This window comes from Cervus elaphus, chromosome 6 (genome assembly GCF_910594005.1).
Source record: "Cervus elaphus chromosome 6, mCerEla1.1, whole genome shotgun sequence".
Lineage (NCBI taxonomy): Eukaryota > Metazoa > Chordata > Mammalia > Artiodactyla > Cervidae > Cervus > Cervus elaphus.
The window spans coordinates 44,020,917-44,046,179 of record NC_057820.1 but is presented as its reverse complement, the minus strand read 5'-3'; the positions used below and the strand labels follow the sequence as shown (position 1 = coordinate 44,046,179).

The following is a 25,263-nucleotide window of genomic DNA, read 5'->3' as shown; positions in this document are numbered from 1 at the left end:
GCCGTGGTGGTGGGAGCACCTCGAGTCAGGTTCCGGATGGGAGGGCGGGCGTGAGAGGTGGGGGGGGCAGGGCAGATGGGAAGGGACTGCGCACCGTTGTTGAGAACTTGGTTTTTACTTGCAGAGAGATGAGGGAGGGGTGTTGATGAGCTTTGAGTAGCAGAATGACATGCTCTCATTTAGTAAACGGCCATTGTAGCAGGAACCCTTGGGTTCAGGACTCCACTGTTGTGTTGTATTCTGATTTGTTTTGAGTCAGCAGAATTCTGATTTGGAGATAGCTTACAGAAGAATATTTGCATGACTGGAATCTTTGCCTTCTGAAGTTTTAAGAGGATTAATACTGTATTTTGAATGATTAAATATTGTTACATCTTAAGAGTTTTGTGCCAACAAGTGCCTTGTCCCCTAGTGAATATTCAAATGAGTAAAATAATCAATAAGCTTTTTGCCTGATTGTGTTCTCAGTGAGTATTATTGCCGTATCTTTATATATATGTAGCTTCATGAATGTAATTTAAAGTGAAGAAGCAAGACAGTAGCCAGTCTAGTGCTGAAGTATGGAATCATTCTCTGCTCATGGTATATTTTCAATTGACAATATTGATGTGCTTTTTTAAATGAAATTATCTTATTTCCAAAGAATCTTACTTTATCTTGTGTTTGAACTTGTGACAGACCATGCAGTTTTATGCCTGATAATCTAATTTGGTTGCTCAAGTGTTTTCAAAAATAGGAATCTTATTAATATGACAAAGAAAGGAATGAAAGGAAATGGAAAGAAAGGAATGAAAAAAGGAACCTGACAAATCAGTGTTTCTTTGGTAAGAAATAATAATTAAATCCAGATACTATTTGTACTTCATACTTCCCATGTAGTGTGTGCTAGTGGTAAAGAACCTGCCTGCCAGTGCAGGAGACATAGGAGATTCAGCTTCAGTCTCTGGCTCAGGAAGGTCCCCTGGAGAAGGAAATGGCAACCCACTCCAGCATTCTTGCCTGGAGAATCCCATGGACAGAGGAGCCTGGTGAGCTATAGTCCATGGGGTTGCAAAGGAACCTGATTGAAGTGACTTAGCACTCACCTTTGTACTTGGTTATTTGTACCCAGCTCACACTTTTTGGCAGGACCAGGAAAAGCTTGTCTTCATTTCTTTAGGGAAAAGAATAACTAGGCCCTGCCCCAACTCTACTTATGGCTGAATCTAAGCAAACCCCTGATTTGGGGTGTATGTAATTAGAGCCTAAGGAAAATAGAGGTGCGTTGGGCATGTAATAAGCTCGGCTGCCCAGAATCCCTTCTGTCTAGCTGGGGCTCTGAGTTATGCATGTAGAGCAGTTGAGCAGGGAGATGGTTTATCCTTGTTTAGGTAGGAACAATCTTTCCTCTCCTAATAGCCCCTTGAGGCCGACAGTCTTTAAGACTGCTCACACATTGTCTCAGCCTCAGTCCTATATTTGTAAATATAGAAAATAAAACATGGTGTTATCTGTAAGACTCTAAAGTGAGCACAAAATAAAGTTGGAAATACTGCCTGAGATAACAGTATTTAAGCTCAAGATAGTTGGATTTTAAGTTAGGTGCTGTATACAGGGTGCTAAGAAAAATACTCCCAGTGAGAAGCTTCTCTCTGAATTCAGTAAGTGAATGAGCTGGGAGTCACGCCTGTCTGTGGGCTTTCCCACCCGTGGGTTCTGTTGAGAACCTGGGGGAGGGTGTTCAGTCATTTGAATTGTATTGAAAAAGAAGGTGATTTTCGGTAGTCTGCTCAAATCACTGTTTTAAAAATAGCAAAATAGCTGTTTTGAGACTGTTTAAATTGCTTGGGTAGTAGTGTGCACTTAATTTGGGTATTGGAATGCAGTCTGTTATATTGAGTGAGTTGAGTAGAAATCTAATGAAGATTTTATGAATTATAAGTTGGTCAGTCATTTACATTGATTTCCAGTGATCAGTGTGTGATAATTTAAAATTCAAAGAATGAGATGCTAAAAAGTGAAATAGCTCAATGAAATAGGAATAATTTTAGTGTCTGTTTAGCTTTAGATTTGCTTTTAAAGTTACACACAAAGATCACAGGAAAAAATTTCCTATTTAACTTTCCTTATGGAGAATCTGTGTGAAATGTATGTGGCATACAAATTGGAAAAAAGAAGGCTCTATATTATGTTTCATCCAAAAATTTTTTATAAGGACATATCTATCTATAAAATATCTAAATATATATAAATATATCTAATATATTTTTATATATTTATAAAATAACTTTAAAAATCAATAATGAACTATGAGTCCAGTATACAAATAATTTAAGTGATATGCCTCTGAAAGTTACATCTGATGTTTAAAGCAAAGTAAACTGTTCTAAAACTGGATGTGTTTGAAATTGAAGTGTAGATTTCATGATAAATTTAAAAGAATAACTAGGCATAGGAGTTTTTCTGCTGTGGATTTATTTAAATTTAGTTAAACTCTACATAAGGCATTTAACATACGATTTGGAAAAATACATGGTCTCCTACTGTTGACTCTTTCGTAAGGGTATAAAATATTTTTGTATGATAGTAAGCATAGATGATGAGGGAATGAGTTTGCATGTTAAATAATAGATGTTTTCATTTGAACTAGAATAAATTTTGTTTTTTTTAAATAAATTATTTGATTATGAAAACTGTAAGATGTAGTAATTAAATTCTTATGAGAGTAACCTATTTTGGGCTAATTTAATACCCCATGCTGGCAAGGTATGGTAAAACTCAGTGTCCTGCTTCAATGTCATTGATCCTGTCTATTGGTATAATAATTTTTGAAACAGCATGGCATTATGGAAGAAGAGTTAAAAGATTCCCTTATTCCTTAGCACTGTAACTTTACCCTTAGGAAATTATTCCAAGGAAGCAGTTCATTAGAGATGAAAAGCTTATTGTAACATTGTCTATCACAGCAAAACATCGAAACCACTTATGTAGTCTGTGTTAGGAGGTTGGTTTACTAAATTGTGAACATCAACAGAGCATAATAGCGTGCAGTCATTAGCATATGACACTGGAAAAGCGTGATTGTGCTGACCCAAACACCCAGTACAGTATGAATGCAGCTATGTTTAAAATACATGAAAGGTAATGTGTAAATTACCATTGGATCATTGAAAAAGCAAGAGAGTTCCAGAAAAACATCTACTGCTGCTTTATTGACTACTCCAAAGCCTTTGACTGTGTGAATTACCACAAACTGTGAAAAATTCTTCAAGAGATAGGAATAGCAGACCACCTTATTTGCCTCTTGAGAAATCTGTATGCAGGTCAGGAAGCAACAGTTAGAACTGAACATGGAACAACAGACTGGTTCCAAATCGGGAAAGGAGTACGTCAAGGTTGTATACTGTCACCTGCTTATTTAACTTATATGCAGAGTACATCGTTTGAAATGCTGGGCTGCATGAAGCACAAATGGGAATCAGGATTGCCAGGAGAAATATCAAAAACCTCAGATAAGCAGATGACACCACCCTTATGGCAGAAAGTGAAAAACTAAAGAGCCTCTTGATGAAAGTGAAAGAGGAGAGTGAAAAAGTTGGCTTAAAACTCAACATTCAGAAAATGAAGATCATGGCATCCAGTCCCATCACTTCGTGGCAAATAGATGGGGAGACAATGGAAACAGTGAGAGACTTTATTTTGGGGGGCTCCAAAATCACTGCAGGTGGTGATTACAGCCATGAAATTAAAAGAGGCTTCCTCCTTGGGAGAAAAGCTATGACCAACCTAGACAGCATATTAAAAAACTGAGACATTACTTTGCCAACAAAGGTCCATTTAGTCAAGGCTATGGCTTTTCCAGTAGTCATGTATGGGTATGAGAGTTGGACTATAAAGAAAGCTGAGCACCGAAGAATTGATGCTTTTGAACTGTGGTGTTGGAGAAGACTCTTGAGAGTCCCTTGTACAGCAAGGAGATAGAACCAGTCAATCCTAAAGGAAATCAGTCCTGAATATTCATTGAAACGACTGATATTGAAGCTGAAACTCCAATACTTTGGCCACCTGATGCGTAGAAGTGACTCATTTGAAAAGACCCTGATGCTGGGAAAGATTAAAGACTGAAGGAGAAGGGGACAACAGAAGATGAGATGGCTGGATGGCATCACCGACTCAATGGACATGAGTTTGAGCAGGCTTCAGGAGTTGGTGATGGACAGGGAAGCCTGGCGTGCTGCAGTCCATGGGGTTGCAAAGAGTCGTACGTGACTGAGCAACTGAACTGAACTGAATGTATAAAAGTGAAAATGTGAGTGTAATTATTAACTTCATATTTTTACAAATTGTTAATATTATGATGCCAGTTCAGTTTTTTTAAAAGATGGAAAATAGCCTTCTTGTGTCCTATGAAATGCATCAAATATTTTAAGACCACAAAATTCAAAACAAGTACAAAGGATATGGGGGGATTGAGAAATGGAAATTGTTATATTTGTTTTATTAATGAGTATGTGTTGTTTTCACTTTTAAGAATTACATGGATTATTTATCACGACTCTATGAGAGAGAAATTAAAGATTTCTTTGAAGTTGCAAAGATCAAGATGACTGGCACAACTAAAGAAAGCAAGAAGTTTGGTAAGCTTAGGCACCTCAGTCCCCTTGTTTTCTCTTCTATTAAAAATTATTTTATTTGTGACACATAATTTTAAGACTTTTTAGGCAAGGTGGAAGGAGATACAATAGAATTAGTAAAAGAATAAATCTAATGCATTGGTTTGATTTATAGGTTTTTCATGGAACAAGTATATCTCTAAATCCTTATTTTTACTAATTAAAATTCTGCAGTATGTGAACTTGACAGCAATTGTATATACATGCCATGTCTAATAAAAGTACAGTGCACCTCATATCCGCAGACGCGGAGCCCATAAATATGGAGGACCAACCATGGGACTTGAGCATCCATGGATTTTGGTATCCACGACTGGTGCTGGAACCAACCCTGCACAGATACCAGGGACAACTGTGTATAGTCATAGAAGCAGCAGTTGGCCAGAGAATGAAGTGCAGTCTGGAGAGAAAGTACTAGATTAAGAGACAGATGTTGGAAGTTCAGTTTCTGATTTCCTAAAAGACCTTTTACAACAGTTGGAGGCAAGTCTGTGATCTCTTAAGTCATTGCACTCCACAGGGAAGTGAAGTGATTCCTGGCTTCTTACTTGTCACTGGCTATTTTGAATCAAAAAGAAAGTTGCTAAGTGTTTTCTCCCCTATGAAGGGGCTTTAAAAATGTCACCAAAATTTCTCCTGCAATTATACTTCATTTTTCCAAAGAGTTATTTTTGAAACAAGAGGGGTTTTTGTTGCTTCTAAATATGTTAAATAAACAAAAAACTTGATTTAAAAGGATAACCAGTGAAAGTATCAAGTTGCAAGGAAATGATTTGCCGAGGCCACATTCTGCTCTTGCATGTACCCATCTCTGGACTTCTTTTTGGATGGAGTTCTGTGCCTATTGGAGTCAAAACCTGGCCTTAAATGGCCACAGTGTGTCCTCTGTGTCTGCATAGTTCCCCTTTAGAACCATGAGTTTAGCATTTGCTTGTTGAAAGGAGCCTGTGCCCTGATTGAAATTGATAGCTCATCTTTCCATTCTTTTCTTTAGGACAAAGAAGACTATCTTTAGTAGTGGGTAATTATTTTGTGATTCACTGGTTTGTGGTTTTTTTTTTTTTTTTTAATACAACACTAATATATTGGTGATACTAGTTCAGATTTTTTAAATGGTTTGAATCTGTGTATTACACTTTGGTAAAGATACTGATAAAAATACTGGGACAATAGGCTTTTGGAAACAGAAATGCTAACTCATCCTAAAGGTTACTTGTTCTTAAACGGTGTGTTTATATCCTTGTTAATGTTTCACCATGGATATGTTAAATCAGTTTTTCTTTTTAGTAAACAACATATTAATACAGTTACATGTTTAATGTTTTCATTTAGTATATTTGTCATCACTTGTTACTGCAGTAAAAGGGAAATCTTTCTAAAACTACCTCCTTGGAAGGTTATTAATGCCACTATCATAATATTAAGTTATCAAGCTTAAGATTCTCATTGAGATAAATGACATAATTGAAATATAATTTAAATCAAGTACAATACTATCTTAATGGTATCATTGCATTCACCTAAAACCTTGATTTTTTTTCTTATTCCTTGAAGTTCTTAAATTATCTTGTTAAAAAATTTTTAATTAACCTAAGACAAGTTTAGAAGATACTTTTAAAACAGGGTTAAAATTACATCTCTGGTATGTACCTATTAAGTAATAAGAAATAGGAGAGTAACCAAAAAATTATAGTTTCTATTACTTTGATGTTATCAGTTACAAGAAAAGAAAAACTAAATAATAAACAGAATTCAGAGGATAAAAACTATTTTGTTCATCTTTGAAAATATAGCTTGTTGGTCAACATTTAAAAATAAATTTCAAGTTAAATACAAATGACTTCAGAAGTTCTAAATAAGTAGAATGTAAGCTTTTTAAGATACCTTTTCAAGGATTCAAATTATGTTTAAATCAGTTCTTAATAGTAATTACAGTTAAAAGAGAAACCTAAAATTTGGGGAAGATAACTTTTCAATGGATCAAAATTAAGTAATTATGAATAAAATTTTAAATTTGTTTTGTTTTTTCCTTGCTCTGAAAATGCTGCATCCGAGATACTAATAAGAATAAAAAGTCAGATTGAATGTATTTTACAAAAGGAAATTGTGTATAGTCATAGAGATTCAGGGGAATTCTCTCTTTTTGAACCATTCTTTACTCAAGTCTTTAACATCTACTTAGTTTAGATAATTTAAAATAATGTTACAATGCCAGTAAAGTACTTTTTCTTTGTGGTAAGGTTTTTATAAAATCTTTGCCTTTTTTAGATCAGAAGGTTTACCCTGATATTTTCAGAGGTGTGGAATTGTCCCCCCAAGATTGATACTTTGGTGTTTTGTTTTTCTTTTGTATTCCTCAGATGTACTTAATGAAAAGACAGGCAAAGGATACTTAGTAATAATTTTTTAAATTGCCCATTTTTTTTCTTTTTACTACTAAGACACACAAATATTAGTTGAGTCCATTTACATAATAACTTCCTTATCTTTAGTAATCCAAAACTTAAAAAATGATACGCCAAACACATTTTTTTCAGTGTTTCTCCACTAAATTAAGAAATCTTGTTGACTCCAAAGGGAGTCTTGAACACAAGACTACATTCAGTCCTGAGGGGAAGATTCATTCAGTAAATGTTTATTAATTACCTATTACATGATCATCGCTGCTCGATACTGAGAATGCAGCAATGAGTGAAGACCCTACCCTCTTGGTGCTTATACTCTAGCAGGAACTGTTTAAGGATATTTAAAATTTACCAGAATATTGTTACTTCTTGCTGATAAATAATATAGACTTTTTTATGAGCCCAAATAGGACACTAGTAGTATTTATTAACTACTTTAAAAAAAATAAAAATATATACAGAATTAGGCTTTGCTCTGAAACTGGTGAATTTAGTAGAGTGGCACCTTAAGACCGCCAGAAGGTACTGTTCAGATTGACAAGCTAATAGCTCCAGTGCATCCCTCCCTCCTGGTTGCTGTAATGTCCAGCCTTATCATTTCATATTCCTTTAAACTTCAGGCAGACAAGGCTGGGAAGATTTACATGTTTTTGGTGTGGCAAATTAGTAGTTTATACTCGAGCTTTTGCCTAGTAATAGCAACTATCACTATCCCTGATTGGCAGGAGTTGACACCTTGTTTTCTATTTCTTAAATATTTCTAGAGTTATATTCATTAATTTTCTGTTTTATTCTATATTTTCTTTCTTTGCCTTTCAAATTAGATTCTCATTTGGGTTTAGAATGTTTGACAAAACGATCTCTACAATTGATCTAACAAATACTAAAGAGAGGTTTTAGATAAAGGAAATACCAAATGACCCTGAAAGAGCTCCAATTCCTACATTAGACCTGTCTCTCAGCTTTATCCTTCTACCTACCCATCTCCCAATAATTAGTATTTTGATACATATGTTTTATTCTCAATGTTCACAGAGCCAGTTAAGTTACTAAACAGTTTAGCTTATTATTTCTAAAATGGTTTTAAAACTCCACTCATAATTTTTTTATCAGAGGGAGTATAAAATTATTTAGTACAGTGGAGATTCCTTCCAAGAGCTTTCAGTGAATACAGGATTGTTAATGCATTTAATGTATAAATGTGCAACTTCATTCTATTAAATTTTCACTGTATTAAATTATTTACTTGACCTCTGTTTTCTTCAGAAATCAGAACTTGGAAGTATAGTCTTTAAATTTAAGTACATCAGCTTAGGAGACTTAAAAACATCATTTAAACGTGTGGGGGAGGTTTACAAATGTAGATATTTTTACCTGAATATTTGCATAAAATAGTACATTAAAAGACTAGTAAAGTTTTTTCTGTCATGTAATTTCTCAAGCAGTAGCTGACCAACTAAACATATGTTGCATCTCTTGTTACTTGATGCTCATGGTTCTTTGCATGTGTCTTTTAAACTAGAGCTTTAACTTCCTCTTGTGCATGGTTTGTGCAAATTGCAGTTTATTAACTTGTCTTTGTCTTTGATGCTTGCAACCTAATCCATCACAGCTACACTGCCTCGAAAAGAAAGTGCTGTCAAACAGGAAACAGAGAGTGAGTATGCTTAGTGTATTAGTAGGTATTCTCAATGCATGTTTGTTTAATGTCTAGAAACTAGTTATTTATCTTGAAAAAAGTTACACCAGAAATACTGATTGCTCTGGGTTGCCAGGTTTTGGCCAGAAAGAAAACCAACAGAAAGGAAGTGGTATGACTACATCCAAGAAATACGTGGTATGGTTAAACATGTATGGTGGGTAGTCAGAAATTTATAAAAGTCTTAACCATTATACTTTTGTTTTCAGGCTGTATTTAGAAACTATAAAATTTCTTGTACGTATGGTCAGATTTTGCATAATGAAACCAAAGTTTGTCTCTAACTAACTGTATATCATATTTTTTATCACTTATTTTATTATTTGTCCCTTCTGACCATCAGCGAATAATACAGGTTTAGCTGAGAAATAGTCAAGAAGAATAAAAATGTGTTACTGTTTAAATTTAATTCTGAATAAAAACATCACATTTTCTTGTAAAAATAGAATCCTTTAATAGTTTGATGTATGTAGGATATTGTCCAGACATATTGTTCTCATTTTTCCTCATAGCTATGATAGATACCTGTGTTTATACCTAAACTCAGATGTCCCATATTAATATAGTTAACTATGTATGTGTTATGGTAGTTGTATTTTAAATACAACAAATATTCAGGGTTTTGTTTTTGTTTTTTGTTTTTTCTTTTTGTTTCGTTTAGTTTTTAAAAGAACTTTAATCAATTCACTTGCTGAAAAAACAAGGGTGACTGAGTTCAGGAATGTATTAAGTTGAGTCGTATGTAATTGACATTTTTAGTAGGACAAGAATAATTGAGTGTTGGTAGTTTCATATGGTTCAGCCTAATATGTTGATTTAATGTAGAGGCAAATAATATTGGAATATGGCAGTTTTTTTCTAGAAATACAATCATTATGTTAGCCAGTATTCTAGGGGGTCAGTGACTTTCATCCATAGTCATGTCTTCTGAGTGGAAAAGAAATCCTCATCTACTTTAGAAAAATCATCAGACAACTGTGATGAGACTGGGCAGGGCACAGATGTGATCTTTAAGATCCCTTTCAATCTTATTCTGTAATTCTGTATGATTTCACCTATCTTTACATAGGCTCAGAAGTACAACAGAAATCTTAACGAAAGAGTCTTTACACTCTACGTCCTCTTCATGTGGCAGAGTTGTGCCCTCACCCACATGAGCCCCAGAAGAGCAGGACAGCAGAAGGGAGCCCTGATTTATGCCATGGACCTTTTATTCGTGAAGGTCACAGCTTTTAAAGGTTTATCGTTTCCCAGGTCTTCACGGGAGTTCTGGGAAATTAACCGGATCTACTTCCAGTCTAAATAAGCTCAGTGTTCAGAGCTCCGGGAACCGCAGGTCTCAGTCATCTTCCTTGCTGGACATGGGAAACATGTCGGCCTCTGATCTCGATGTCGCCGACAGAGCCAGATTTGATAAGGTAAAATAAAATGACGCATGTTTCTTACACATTACTGTCAGTTTTCTAGCACCAGTTTGTTATTGCTTTAATTGTGTTCAAAGATTTGGGCTCTATTGACTCTTTTAATTAACCATGTCTTACTTTCCATTTCTGAATCTAAAAAAAAAATACTGGTCAAATGGCAACTGAAATGTGATCCATCAATTAAATGACATAACAGCTTTATTAAAATTTGTTATAAATCATAAAGAGCTTGCATTGTCAATCCAGTTATTTGAGTGACTACACAGAGGAAACAGCTTTTATGAAGCTAAATTGTTTAAATAAAAAGTTTTATCGCTATGTTCCTCTTTCCAGATTCCAAGTGAATAATTGTTGTCAGTTTTGTTTTAGGTATGTTCTGACCCTATTATGCCTCATTAATACTGCATTGTCCTGTCAATCTTGGAAGTATTCGTTTGGGGGATTCTATTAAGATTATAGATAAAGCTTCCCTGGTTGCTGCAGAAAAGTGATTAAGTGTAGAATGTTATTTTAAGCGTTTTGTTCAGTTCTTTGTAGAATCATTTTGGTTTTCTTCAGATCTTTGAACAGGTACTGAGTGAACTGGAGCCCCTGTGTCTGGCAGAACAAGACTTCATAAGTAAATTTTTCAAACTGCAGCAACATCAGAGTATGCCTGCAACTGTGGTATGGGTGGCATTTATTTACTAGCTCATATTTATGATCTATATCATAATTAGCCTAATCAGTATGTTGTCATAATTTCAATATCAGAACAGAAAGAATTTACATTGTAAGGATTTTTTTAATAATTTTTATCATATAAGATAATTAAAAAAAGGATAGGGTTTGGGCATCTAATCTAATATTCTAGACTATCTTAGGCCTAAACATTCTCCAAATTGATGAATGGGGGACATGTCTGAGTTTACTTGGCAAAAAATATTTTTAAAAAGTAAATTTATTGTTTTAGTGATCAAGAAAAATAGAATTAAAAAATTAAAAAATGATGTTTTAATGTATATTTGTTGTTATTTAGTCACTAAGTCATGTCTGACTCTTTGCGACCCCGTGGACTGTAGCCCACCAGGTTTCTCTATCCATGGGATTTCCCAGGCAAGAATACTAGAGTGGATTGCCAGTTCCTTCACCAGGGGATCTTCCCAACCCAGGAATTGAACCCGTGGCTACTGCGTTGACAGGCAGATTTCTTTACTGCTGAGCCACCAGGGAAGCCCCCATGGTCTTAAAAAATAAATGAAAGCAAGCAAGAAAAAAATGGTGAAGCCTCAAATCAGAATCTTTCTTATGGCTTTCTTACTATGAGACCATAAACTAATTATTTAATCCCTATTTTTCCTCATCTATGTAATGGGTATAATAATGCCTATTGAACATGGCTCTCTGGTGGCATAAATGTAAAAAAATAAAATGAGACATTTGCTAGAGTATTTTAAAGAACTTAAAAGCACAATGCAATCGAGTGGTTTTTTTTTAAATTAAGATGATCTTTAAGAGAACTAACATATAAAAACAGTGCTCAAATGACTGAGAAATTAAGTCTTTCAGATGATTAGGGGATTTGTTCTTGTAGATGGTATTGCTAGTAAATTTGTTTGTTAGTTTCTGTAAGAACTTCTGACAGCATTTTTTATGCTCAAGTTTTATTAGAATGTTAATTTTATTAGAATGATCTTAATTTTCAAAATTCTCCCTTGAACATGTCCCTAGATGTTTTCAGCTTTTTATTAAATTGCCCCCTCGTTCTGCACTCCCTCTGAGTCTCCTCTACCTTTCTCTCCCGCCTCACCCCCCCCAAATGTGCTCACAAGCAAACACAACTTCTCATTCTCAGATAAAATCTGAAAACAAAGCTTCTCCTGAACATTCTGAAACACCATATTAAATTATATAATTTCATTGATAATATTACCTTTAAAAATCATTATTTCTCGTCATACATTCTCTCCTAAGAATTTTAAGACTGAGCAGGCTATTGCTATATAAACTAAACTAGTCAATTTGTTAGTCTTTTATTATGTAAAGTACCTGAATAATTTTTGCAGACTGAAGCAGAGGACACAGATGGAGGAACGTTGTCACGGCAACATAATGCTGGCACACCGCTGCCTGTTTCATCTGAGTATGTGTTTGTTACTATCTGTTGTTTATTGTGAAAAAAAACTTTCAATTGAGCAGGAAGGAATGCTGCCCAGTGAGGAGTCCAGATTACTGTCCATAGCTGACAACACTCAGAGCACCGATCTGTGTGCCCAGTGTGTTACAGAACTTCTCAGTGAAGTAAAATTGGTCCCCTTCATGGCTCTTCGGCTTTTCTTTGCTCCTGTAATCACACAAATGCAGTCAATTTTGATGTTTGCTGGTAGGAAGTAGCATTTGAATTGTAGTGTATTTCTCAGAAATCACAGAGCACATTTCAGGACCCAGTTCTACAAAGGACGTTATTTTGAGTGATAAAAATGCAACCTCAAAAAAAATATGTTTATATTGGAAGCCATTCTAGAATAATTAACTATTTGGACAGTGTTAGTTGATATATCAAATTGTAGTCATTTGTGTATACCGAGTGGATTAAAGTTAAAGATGAATACACCTGAAGCTTGTACTAACTTTTTGTATTTCTGAACAGGAAAGATATGATCCGCCAAATGATGATTAAAATATTTCGCTGCATTGAGCCAGAACTGAACAACTTGATTGCATTAGGAGACAAAATCGATAGCTTTAACTCCCTTTATATGCTAGTCAAAATGAGTCACCATGTGTGGACTGCACAGAATGTGGACCCCGCTTCTTTTCTGAGTACTACACTGGGAAATGTTTTGGTGACTGTCAAAAGGAACTTTGACAAATGTATTGTAAGTTGGGTATTTTTTTTTTCAGTAACTTAGAACTCTTAACCATTGCAGAGTGTGTGTGTGTGTGTGTGTGTGTGTGTGTGTGTGTGTGTGTGTGTGTGTGTGTGTGTGTGTTTAAAAGACTTCTGGCTTTCCACCGGGGGATCTACTGTTCCTATCCCCTAAGCCTCGCAGCAGGGTATTGGCTGCAGTATACAGGAGCAGGTTAGTTGGATGGCGCTGTGCCAAGTTGTGTCCCGTCTACACTGTGAATCATGGCAAGTTCTGGAGTAGCTGACACAGAGGCAGCAGCGATTACACCCGAGATCCACTAAGTAACTGAAATCCCAGGTGACCAATTAGTGACCATAGATTTAATGAAACAACTGAAACTTGAATTTATTGTTTTTCTTCTTTTAATATATTACAATAAGATAATTAATAGTTGGATTATTTTAATTGATTAAAGTATTTTTTCAGTTTAATAGCTTTAATCATATTGCTTTAAGAATAAATTGTTCTTATGACAACTTTTGGCAGTTATCATTTTTCTCCTTCTAATAGGGAAAAAATCATTAACTTTATTTTTTCTGTTAGGTTTTGGTAAGCTCATAGATATGAACAGGATTGGGCCAGGTTCTAAAAAGAGTTTCATTTTATTAATATATTTAGTATTAATATGTAAAAATAGATATTTATCATCTGAATTATTCTACTATGTAACCTCTAAGTTAAATCCGGTGCTTGAATAGCCGTAGAATAATGAGTGAGTGAAAATCGCTCAGTCATGTTTGAGTCTTTGTGACCCCATGGTCTGTAGCTTGCCAGACTCCTCTGTCATTGGAATTATCCAGGCAAGAATACTGGAGTGGGTAGCCATTCCCTCCAGGGGATCTTCCCAACCCAGGGCTCGAACCCAGGTCTCTCGCTTTGCAGGCAGATTCTTTACCGGCTGAGCCACCAGGGAAGCCCATAGAATAATGAGAGGATAATAAAAATATTAAGGGTAATTAAAATCAACATCATCTTTTATACTTTTTAAAAATAATGCTTACTGATTTCTGAAAGTTTAAAAGCCATCTGTAGAAACGTAAATGTCACCTCAACAGACTTGTTAACCCTCCTTCCCCACCAAATGATTGCATGGCATTTGAAATATTATGAAATTTGTCCACTTATCCTCTTCCCTGCCCAGCTTTCTTCAGAAGTGATGATAAACCTGTAAGGTCTGATTGTAAGCTGATTGCCAAAAAGAAAATAAAGAATTACTAAAGTCTAAGATAATGAGTCCCATGTGACATAGAATAAGAATAGCTAGAACATTAACCATGAGAACACTGTACGTTTTTAGAATATGAAGATTTTCTTGCTCTTATCAGTGAATAAAACTAGTATATAAAACTTTGATATAATACCTCTCAATCCAGTTGAATGTAATTATTATAAGTGTAAGACATAATAGTGTCAGGGAGATGTAGACATGGGTTCAAATGAAGTGCTTAGCACATTGCCTGGTACAGAATAAGAGCTTGTAACTAATTGCTTGTAATGATGGTGATGATGATGGTGATGATGACAGTAATGAAAGTGAAAGTGAAGTCGCTTAGTCGTGTCCGACTCTTTGCGACCCCATGGACTGTAGCCTACCATGCTCCTCCGTCCATGGGATTTTCCAGGCAAGAGTACTGGACTGGGTTGCTATTTCCTTCTCCAGAGGATCATCCCAACCCAGGGATCGAACCCCGGTTTCCCACATTGTAGGCAGATGCTTTACCATCTGAGTCACCAGGGAATAATAGTGGTAATTAGTAATAGTTTGCTGAAGAATGTTCATATTACTCTCAAAACTGGGAAGTGAAGAAATTTAGTAAAATTAACCTAGACGAAGGTATAAAGTCATGTTTTTTTCCTAAATTGCATGTATTTCTAAAAGATGGACCTTTTGTCACTAAAGGGAGAAGGATGGTTCCTTCTGTTGGTTATCATCAATCTGTTTCTTAATTTAAATCAAGTCTTTTCACAGTGTCCAGTCAGTTGTGTGTGCTTAGTAAGTGTTACATGTTTTGGTACTTGGGACAAGATCTGGACCTAAAGCATACCTTGAAAAAGTAGTGAATGGTTCTTTGTGTATTGAGCCAAAGAATGAATGTCAGACAACTGCAGAAAGTGGAATAGATGGCATCTGAGTTTAGTACTTTCATCTGGTGGCCAAGCCCAAAGTGTTCTTCAAGGAACAGGGCTAAAAAGATTAGCCTGCCAAGAACTAGGGATAAAATTAGAAATATATCAAGTACTACCAAGCTGGACACTGCACTCCAGTACATTTCTTACCTGCATTTACTTTGCTTTTCAGGATTCCTCACACTATAGTGATGTGGTTTTGTACCCTTTAACCTTTGAAAATGATACGGTCTGGGTGTCTCTTCCTCATTGTATATTCTTGCCTTCTTTGTCATAGATTAATTAACCATATAAGGATGGGTTTATTCCTGGGCGCTCTGTTCTGTTAATGTACATGTGTGTTTTTGTACCAGTACCATATTGTTTGATGATTGTAACTTTGTAGTATAGTTTGAAATCAGGGAGCATAATACCTCTGATTTTGTTCTTCTTTCTTGAGCTTGCTTTGGCTATTATGATCTTTTGTGTTTCCATACAGGTTTTAGAATTATTTGTCCAATTTGGATTCCTTTTATTTATTTTTCCTGTCTGATTGCTATGTCTAGCACTTCCAATACCATATTGAACAAAAGAACGGTTACTTTTCTAATCTCTACATGTCATATGGTTTTCAGGTTATACCCCCAGAATCTCAGCACAATGAAATTTTAGGTAGGAGTTGAAAATGATTCAACATTTTGGCAATGTACTTCTTACTGGGAATAGAACTAGATCCCCTGGAAGTACACAGAATCATAATTGATTATTTTGAACCAAAGTGTCTATATTCTGTCTATGTCTGTTTGTACTTTGTATCCATCTTACACAAGTACTTTGCTATACTGATTTAGAGTAAATGACTAATAGGTACATGGGAAACTATATAATGCAAATCCACAGTAGAAGTACCTGTTCTCCTCTGTTCTCATACTCCCAAAACATAGAACTTCTGTATCCAAACAAATTTTAGGCTGACGAGATTTGAAAATGGTTGTGGTTCTCAACTTGACTATATAGACACCAACCAGAAATAATCTTGAGAGATCCTGTGTGTGCTCTGGTATCTGCTCTGCCCCAAAATGGGCAATCATTATATACTTACCTTTTATAAATGATAGAAGTGTTCATTGGTTGTTTTTACTTTAAACAAAGACCTGAGGTTCACAAGCTTTGAGTGCATTTTGTTTTGAATAATTTGGATTTTTTTCCTTGATTTTAGTTTCTTAAATAATATATATGTACTTTTTAATCTCTAGAAATAGTTTTTCTTAGTTATCCATATTGTATTACTCTTTGATTAGTAAATGTCCAAAATGTTCTAGGTATTAAATTACATCATGCCTTTGTGGTATATATATTTACTTTTAATTGTATGTTGTTTCTAAGTTGCTTAGCTGTTTTTCTCCCTTGCTTTCTGCCTAACTTTAGAGTAACCAAATAAGGCAAATGGAAGAAGTAAAGATCTCAAAGAAGAGTAAAGTAGGAATTCTCCCGTTTGTTGCTGAATTTGAAGAATTTGCTGGACTCGCAGAATCAATCTTTAAAAATGCTGAGCGTCGTGGAGATCTAGATAAAGCATATACTAAACTTATCAGAGGAGTATTTGTTAATGGTAAGCTTTTGTTACATTATGAAGAAGTTTTTGGTGGTGGTTTTCCTTATTTCTGGTATTTTTGGTCTGTTGTTTTCATTATTTCTGATTAAGTTAGAAGTTTGGGGACAGATGTGTTCATTATTTTCCATAGTCTATAGTCTTTTTTAAGTTTTCTGAAATTAAAGATTTCTTAAATTTGGGACTTCTCTGGTGGTCCAGTGGCCAAGACTCCACACTCCCAATGCGGAGAACCTGGGTTCAATCCCTGGTCAGGGAACTAGATCCCACATGCAGCAATGAAGACCTGGCACAAGTAAATAAAAATATATATGTATTAAAAATAATAATAAAGATTTCTTAAATTTGAAAAACAGTATGTAAAACCCTTTTGTATTTACCAGGAACTACTTATCATATTGGCTCTCGGTATGCAAAGTTGAAATTCATTTTTTAAACACAAAAATGACCTTGTGGATTACATTCGCATTTTAGCAAGAGTCTTCTTGAGCTGATCAACAGTGATGTCTGCATGTGTGTTTGCTTAGTCACTCAGTCATGTCCGACTCTTTGCAACACCATGGACTGTAGCCCACCAGGCTCCTCTGTCCATGGGATTCTCCAGGCAAGAATACTGACACGGGTTGCCATACAATCAGCCAGGGGATCTTCCCAACCCCAGGATCAAACCCAGGCCTCCCACATTGCGGGTGGTTTCTTTACCATCTGAGCCACCAGGGAAGGTCAAGAATACTGGAGTGGGTAGCCTATCCCTTCTCCAGGGGATCTTCCCGAGCCAGTTATTGAATCTGGGTCTCCTGCATTGCAGGCCGATTCTTTACCAGCTGAGCTACCAGGGAAGCCCAAATTAATGCTAAAATAGTATAATTCATCATCTTCCTACATCAGATCACACAGCTAAGTTACAGAAACAGTGTGGATGTGTTTAATTTGAAATAAATGATCTGACTGCATCAATTCAGGAATTTTTAAAACTAAAAAAAAATGACAAAAGTAGAATTATCTCAACAGTTACAGATAATACATTTTTGGTAGAAACAGGTTTAGGGGAAAGATGATAAATTATATGATTGAATGTTTACATGGTTGATATTTCTTTTAAAATTTAAAGTAGCTTTGCTTTGTCTGATTGTAAAGTAGTATATGCTCATTACATATCCCCCAAAATCAGCAAACTGACTTTAAAAATCAAGAAGAAAGTAAAGGTAATTTGTAATCTCATCATACAAAGGTAACATTTAATTTTTACCTGTGTGAACTTTTCAGTCTCTCTCTCTCCCTGGCATATATGCACATATTGTGTGTTCTGTAATTTAAAATGTTTCTCACGCCTTACAGCCTGTTTGGAACCTGCTAGACTCTGTGATTCTAGTGTCTGTCCTTGTCTCCTGATACAGATAACCGTAGTCACTTTTAATGATTACATAGAGTTCCATCTATCATTGTTTACTTAGCAGATCTTCTGTTAACAGGCATTTGGTTTGTTTCCAGTTTTCTGTATATTTCTGTATATTGTCCAATAATTTCCCTAGGATCAATTATTAGAAATAATTACTGGGTCAGAAGTTTTGTGTCTGTTGAGTTTCTGCCAAATAACCACACAGAAAGATTATACCTGTTTGGTCCTTTGAGCGTTTGGTGAAAGTTTCTGTCACATCTGCCTCTAGACCCAGTATTTCTTGGTATTATCAGTCTTGTTATCCTTTGTTAACCTAGAAGGATATAAATCAGTTTTGCTTATGGTATGTTTTACTGTGTAAGAGCTTCCAAATTATTTATATGTTAAGTTTATTCATCTTTCTCTTTATGACTTCTAAGTTTTGGGCCATTCTTAGAAAGTTCATACTACCACAGAATTATTTCTTTAATTAGGTTTATTTTTCTTAGTACTTACAATTGCATTCATTTATTTGCCTTTGACATTTTAAGCACTTGAACGATTTAGAATTTGTTTGGCTAAAAGATGTGAAATAGGAATCCAAATTTAGACATATATATATATATATATGACTGTTTTAGAATGATTTATTATTTAGGTTTAGGTAGATCCTTCAATACAGTATGTTTTATTTGATTAAGTCCAGAAATGTGCTTACTTCTTAAACTTATAAATGAAAAAAATCATGTAATTTTTCCATAGCTAAATGTGGTCATATTTATACCAGGTCATCATTACATTTTTTCCATTTTTGTTTTAGTGGAGAAAGTAGCAAACGAAAGCCAGAAGACCCCCAGGGATGTCGTTATGATGGAAAACTTCCACCATATTTTTGCAACACTTTCTCGTTTGAAAATCTCATGTCTAGAAGCTGAAAAAAAAGAAGCCAAACAAAAATACACAGATCACCTTCAGTCTTATGTCATATACTCTTTAGGACAACCTCTTGAAAAACTAAATGTAAGCATATTTTCATTCAGTACATTTTTCCTGGTTTTGAACCTGTGTTTAGATGTGAGTACCACAACAAACATTTGAGTTTGCTCATTCATTGGTGCAGGAGGATAAGGAAGGATGGACTGAGATACTGAAGCTGCTCAGACACTGCTAGATGTTTTACATATATTATTTCTTTTAATGCTTGTAAACGATGATGTGGGGTAAGATAGCATTATCCTTGTTTTACAAATGAAGAAACAAAGTAAATAAAAAGTTATAATAATTGACAGGTAGCAAAGCAGGGGGATTAACCATAGATTTAGCCTTTTCCATTATACCAGTCTTCCATTTCTTACCTCATAAATGGCTAACCTTTATCCCTAGCTCAGATGAAGATTTTGAAAATTCTATCAAGATAAAAAGAAAATAAAAAATTGTTTTATTCTTTGCCTTTTTTTTATCCTTCCTTTCTTGACTTGTCATTCCCCAGAGCAAATCTGATCTTTAAACATGAGAAATGGTAGTTTTAGAGAACTTTGCAACATAGTAGAAGCTTAAATGGACCCTTCTAACAAATTAGGTCCACAGTGTGATTAGTCATCTATGTTTTGAAGTTAGAGTCAAATAAAAATTGTCTATCTGTTGTCAGCAATTCAAATGCAGAACCAATGCCTTGTAAACTGAAGAACAGACAGATATTCCTTTAGGGTAAAGGGTCTGTCTCAGACCTAAAGCCTGCATGATACGTAACTGCAACATAAAGGAACTTCCTTTGAAATCAAATTTAGAGCAGAAACATTGATAAATCCTTTATTATTTAACATTGTTATAGAAGCTCTAGCCAACGTAGTAAGACCGAAACATAAAGATATATGAAAAGAGAATCATTCTGGAGTGGACTGCCATTTCCTTCTCCAGGGAATCTTACCAACCCAGGGATCAAATCTGGGTCTCTTGTGTCTCCTGCGTTGGCAGGCGGAGTCTTTGTGACTGCGCACCTGGGAAGCCCTCAGGGTTATAATTGCCTGTATATAATATGTTGAGGTTATTTTATCTGGTAAAGTAAAATAGGTTTTTTAACCTAGTCAAGATATATATATATATCAAAAAACAATTTGTTTCCTATATGTTATAATAACCAATTAAAAATCTGTGTAGAAAAATAAATTAATTAATTAAAATCTGTGTAGAAAAAAATTTTAAATATCTGGAACAGATTTGTCTAGAAAATTATTATTAAAAATGTAATAATTTAATGAAGAATAAATAAATAATTGCTAAGAAAATTTTAGAGAATAGTAGAGAGGGGATTTGACTTGTCAGTATTGAAACATGTTGTGCTCAAGTAAAGACTTGCCAATATACATGTTAAAAAACCAATTACACTTAAAAGGCAACCTGAGAAGAATATTTATAACAGCACAACAGTCAGTATACTTAATATAAAAGATCTTTTTAAAATCAATCAGGAAAGCACTAAGATCCCAATATGTAAATGGTATGGGTTCTGAATGTACTTACTGAGCATATGAAAAGCAGATAAACTTCATTTCTAGCTGAAGAATATTGAAATAAAATGACAAATAAACCTTTCTTACCTTTTTTTTTTGGCTACACCACTTGGCATGTGGGATCTTAGTTCCCTATCCCCGTCCGTCCACCGGGGATCCAATCCATGCCGTCTGCATTGGAAGGGCAGAGTCTTAACCACTGGACTGTCAGGAAAGTCCCCCTTTTTCACTTTTCAAAATGACAAAGATTTTTTTTTTAATTATGATAATGCTGATGATAGTATGATAAGATAAAATAGTGTCATATACTGCTGACAGAAATATAAAATAATTGAACTTTTCTGGGAAGCAATTTGTGTATATGAAGAATCTTCAGAATACTTAACAATTACACTCCTCAACTGAGGAATTATAGTCCTAGAAATTTATGCTGGACAGTCATCAAAAATGTGGGTAAATACCTATGTATGAAAGTTATTTATAGCTGTATTTATAATAGATTTTGTTTTTGATGAGTAGATTTTGCCAACTTCAAGAGAAAAAGTAAAAAATATTAAATACTTAATACTGGAGGAATGAATAAACATAGTATAGTCATTGGATGGAACATGATGCAGCCATTAAAATTTATACTTTGGGAAAAACATATAAAATATTAAATGAAAAATATACCATACAAAATTAATCTCATTTTCATACTCACACATCAAAAGACTAGAGGGAATTCTAGTCTTTTGACAGTGCTTATCTCTGAGTAGTGTGGTAATAGCTGATTATTATTTTATCCTTTATATTTTCACACACTGTCTGATTTTTACACAGTGGATATATACTATTTTATAATCAGATTTTTTTTTTTTTTTAATTTAAGTGGTAATGAGAGCTGTTCTTAGCCGTTGTTTCTTTTCATTTCCTTGAAGCATTTCTTTGAAGGTGTGGAAGCTCGGGTGGCACAGGGTATAAGAGAGGAGGAAGTGAGCTATCAACTTGCGTTTAACAAGCAAGAACTCCGAAAAGTTATTAAAGAGTATCCTGGAAAAGAAGTGAAAAAAGGTCTCGATAACCTCTACAAGAAGGTTGATAAACATTTATGTGAAGAGGAGAACTTACTTCAGGTATGCTTTAGTTCTCTTAACCTACCTAGATTGCACATCCTTATATATATCTATTTTCCCCTAAATATTCCTCTAGAAATGCTATACATTTTCTAACTTTAGTGCAGGAGGAAAGCGCCATATAAAATGCAGACAAGATTAGTAAATTGAGAGGAAGAAAGGAATATTTATACAAGTTTATATGGCTATCTCTGTGTCTTTTATATTTCTGTTGTATCATTTTGAGACATTAAGTTGTTTTGCTTTTGTTTGGGGGTAGGTTTTTCATTACTTTCTGTGTTTTGTTTTAGTTTGGAGGGTAGTAAGGGAATGGAATGTGGAGTGATTGTGAGCATGGGAGCCTGGATATGGGTTCATAATCTGCCTCCAGGTAAAACTGCCTGGTTTGGAGCAAGTTAGTTCAGCTGTCTGAGCCTCAGTTTCCTTATTTGAAAAGCAGAAATAATACCTGTACTCTGTAGGTGGGCACTAATATTATTGCCATTGCCATTTTATACATGTGAAAATCAGAGCTTAGAGAGGTAGAGTGATGTGACCATGATCCCATAGCTAACGTATGATAGAGTCAGGTTTAAACCTCAGTTAGAGATGAGTAAGAATTACTCTTGATTTTAGCATCATGGAAGGTTCATGAAGGAAAGCATTTATGTTAGTCTCTAGAAGTCAGATACTAACTTAACAGATAAAATAAAAGTGGCATTCCCAATGGAAGAAATACTGTGAGCTAAAAGATGAGAAGCAAAAAGTGTAAGTAAAGCTGTTTAGTAAAATAGTCTTAAGCTGACTATTAGGAATTTAAGATTTGTGACATTTAGGATTTACAAGGAAAAATCCTAGAAGAAGGCACTCTTTGAACTGGCAGATAGAAATGGTGTTCGTTCATAGTACCCACCCTCACCAGGTTGTCATGAGACTTAAATAGAATAATACATACATAAAGCACTTTGTACTGTGCTGATATGAAATAAGTCGAATAAATGTAACCTATTGATATTACTAATATGTCAGTGTGTGTGTGTCAAATTCTGTCTTGAGAGTTGTCTAAAATTTATTTTCTTATGGGACTGTTCATTTGTTTACTTTTTCTTGACTGAAGTATAGTTGATTTACAGTGTTGTATTGATTTCTGCTTATATCTGTCAGCAATTTAGTTTCCACTTCTAGATTATAGATTCCTTTGATTGCTCATGATTAGTCTGACTCATCTTGGTATCCTGCATGTCATCAAGAAGTGTTTTGCATCCTTAATTTTAGATAAACTTTCATCTGCTGTGAAATTTCATTTAATCCTTAGTCTTATTTCATACATAGTAGTGCATAGCCACATCTGTGTTGGGTATTGGAACAGATATAATAACAGCTAGAATGTAATAAACATTACTGTGTTGAACACTGTTTTGAGCACTTTACATACATTCACTCATTTAATCTCATTTGAACCTGTGAGGAAGGTATTATTATCACTACCCAGTTTACAGATAAGGGCCTTGAGGCACAGAAGAGTGGTGTAACATACTCAAGGTCACTCGAGTTATGAATCTTGCTTCAGGATGTACATTCTAACTGTTATTGTTCAGTCACTCAGACATGACTCTGTGACCCTATGGACTGTAGCACACCAGGCTTCCCTGTCCTTCACTCTCTCCCAGTTCAGTTCACTGGCTCAGTCGTGTCCGACTCTTTGCGACCCCATGGACTGCCCAGAGTTTGCTCAAATTCATGTCCATTGAGTCGATGATGTTACCTAACCATCTCATCCTCTGCCACCGTTTTCTCTTCCCACCCTCAATCTTTCCCAGCATCAGGGTCTTTTTCAGTGAGTCGGCTCTTCACATCAGATGTCCAAAATATTGGAGCTTTAACTTCAGCATCAATCCTTCCAATGAATATTCAGGGTTGATTTCCTTTAGGACTGACTGGTTGGATCTCCTTGCAGTCCAAGGGACTCAAGAATCTTCTCCAGCAGAGTTCGAAAGCATCAGTTTTTTGGCACTCAGCCCTCTTTATGGTCCAAGTCTCACATCTGTACATGACTACTGGAAAAACCATAGTTTTGACTCTACAGACCTTTGTCAGCAAAGTGAAGTTTTTGCTATTTAATATGTTGTCTAGGTTTGTCATAACTTTTCTTCCAAGGAGCAAGCATCTTTTAATTTCATGGCTGCAGTCACCATCCACAGTGATTAACTATTATGCTATCCTGCTGCTAAGTCACTTCAGTCCTGTCCGACCCTGTGCGACCCCATAGACAGGGCCCACCAGGCTCCCCTGTCCCTGGGATTCTCAAGGCAAGAACACTGGAGTGGGTTGCCATTTCCTTCTCCAATGTGTGAAAGTGAATTATGCTATCCTAAATGCTTAGAATATGTCTTGACAGTATTTCTACATTCTTGTTATGTATTGTTTCCACTTGTAGTTTAGTGACTCTCATTTTCATGTTGTAGGTGGTGTGGCACTCCATGCAGGATGAATTCATTCGCCAGTACAAGCATTTTGAAGGTTTGATAGCTCGCTGTTATCCTGGATCTGGTGTTACAATGGAATTCACTATTCAGGACATTCTGGACTATTGCTCCAGCATTGCACAGTCCCACTAAACCTTATAAAAGAAGAAAAGATAAATGGAAAGAAACACTCTGAGTACACCAGACACTATTCAAAAATACCAAGCAACCATTTTGAGAACTCAGACTTGAAATTTTACGTATTACTTAATGTCAGATAATTGGGTAATGTGTGCATGCTCAGTTGTGTCTGACTCTTTGCAGCCCCATGGACTGTAGCCCACCAGGTTCCTCTGTCCATGGAATTTTCCACGCAAGAATACTGGAGTGGGTTGCCATTTCTCCAAAATGGATAATACCATACCACATATATTCAAGAGCAAAACTACCAACCAATGTGGCAGTTTTATTTGCCCAGTAGGTTGTGTACTAACTTGAAGCATTTATCTCATCATAAATGCCTTTATCATTTTTCTATGACTGAACAGAAAATTTTCCTTTATTGTCTCACTTCTTGTATTTGAGAGTGGTTATCCTATATGTAATTCATTGAGAGTTCTTCAGCTTTCAGTAATTCATTATTGGTTACAAATCATGTAACTACTAAAATACTGTATCAAATTTTTCCTTCTGAATAACTAATGTGTATATGGATAAGGCTCTTGTGAAGATCAGTTGTAAACTTGAGTTTTGAGGATCATGTGATTCTGTGTAACAGTCTGAAATACATTTTCCAAAAAGTTGAAATGTGGTAATATTATTCTTAAATTTATCATGTGCTGTCATTTTTATGAAAGCAAGTCCTTATAAAATCAATATAGAAGAATTATTACATGTCATTTATCATAAAACATAGTCAGTGGTACTCAGTGAGGACTGAATCACTGCCATGAAGAGACTCGTGTCCTTGATGCATAAACACAAAGACCCTGTCAGGGCAGCGGCTTCACTTTTTTGACATTTATTT

General features: G+C 35.2%; 1 protein-coding gene across 5 annotated transcripts in view; it reads left to right on the top strand.

Moving 5' to 3' along the window:
- EXOC1 (exocyst complex component 1) overlaps positions 1 to 25,043 on the top strand; it is a 52,409-nt gene extending 27,366 nt beyond the window's left edge. For 2 of the 5 annotated variants that reach the window (XM_043906713.1, XM_043906710.1), the window contains 10 exons: positions 4,511 to 4,616; positions 8,670 to 8,714; positions 10,011 to 10,174; positions 10,739 to 10,846; positions 12,226 to 12,302; positions 12,810 to 13,038; positions 16,606 to 16,789; positions 18,988 to 19,187; positions 21,598 to 21,792; positions 24,237 to 25,043. In XM_043906713.1, coding sequence (XP_043762648.1) covers positions 4,511 to 4,616; positions 8,670 to 8,714; positions 10,011 to 10,174; positions 10,739 to 10,846; positions 12,226 to 12,302; positions 12,810 to 13,038; positions 16,606 to 16,789; positions 18,988 to 19,187; positions 21,598 to 21,792; positions 24,237 to 24,389 — 1,461 coding nt within the window. In that variant the 3' untranslated portion in view covers positions 24,390 to 25,043. Of the gene's footprint in view, positions 1 to 4,510; positions 4,617 to 5,646; positions 5,674 to 8,669; positions 8,715 to 10,010; positions 10,175 to 10,738; positions 10,847 to 12,225; positions 12,303 to 12,809; positions 13,039 to 16,605; positions 16,790 to 18,987; positions 19,188 to 21,597; positions 21,793 to 24,236 lie in introns of all 5 variants that reach the window. The other 3 variants (XM_043906712.1, XM_043906714.1, XM_043906711.1) reach the window with 2 other exon arrangements.
- Positions 25,044 to 25,263: the final 220 nt, after the last annotated feature.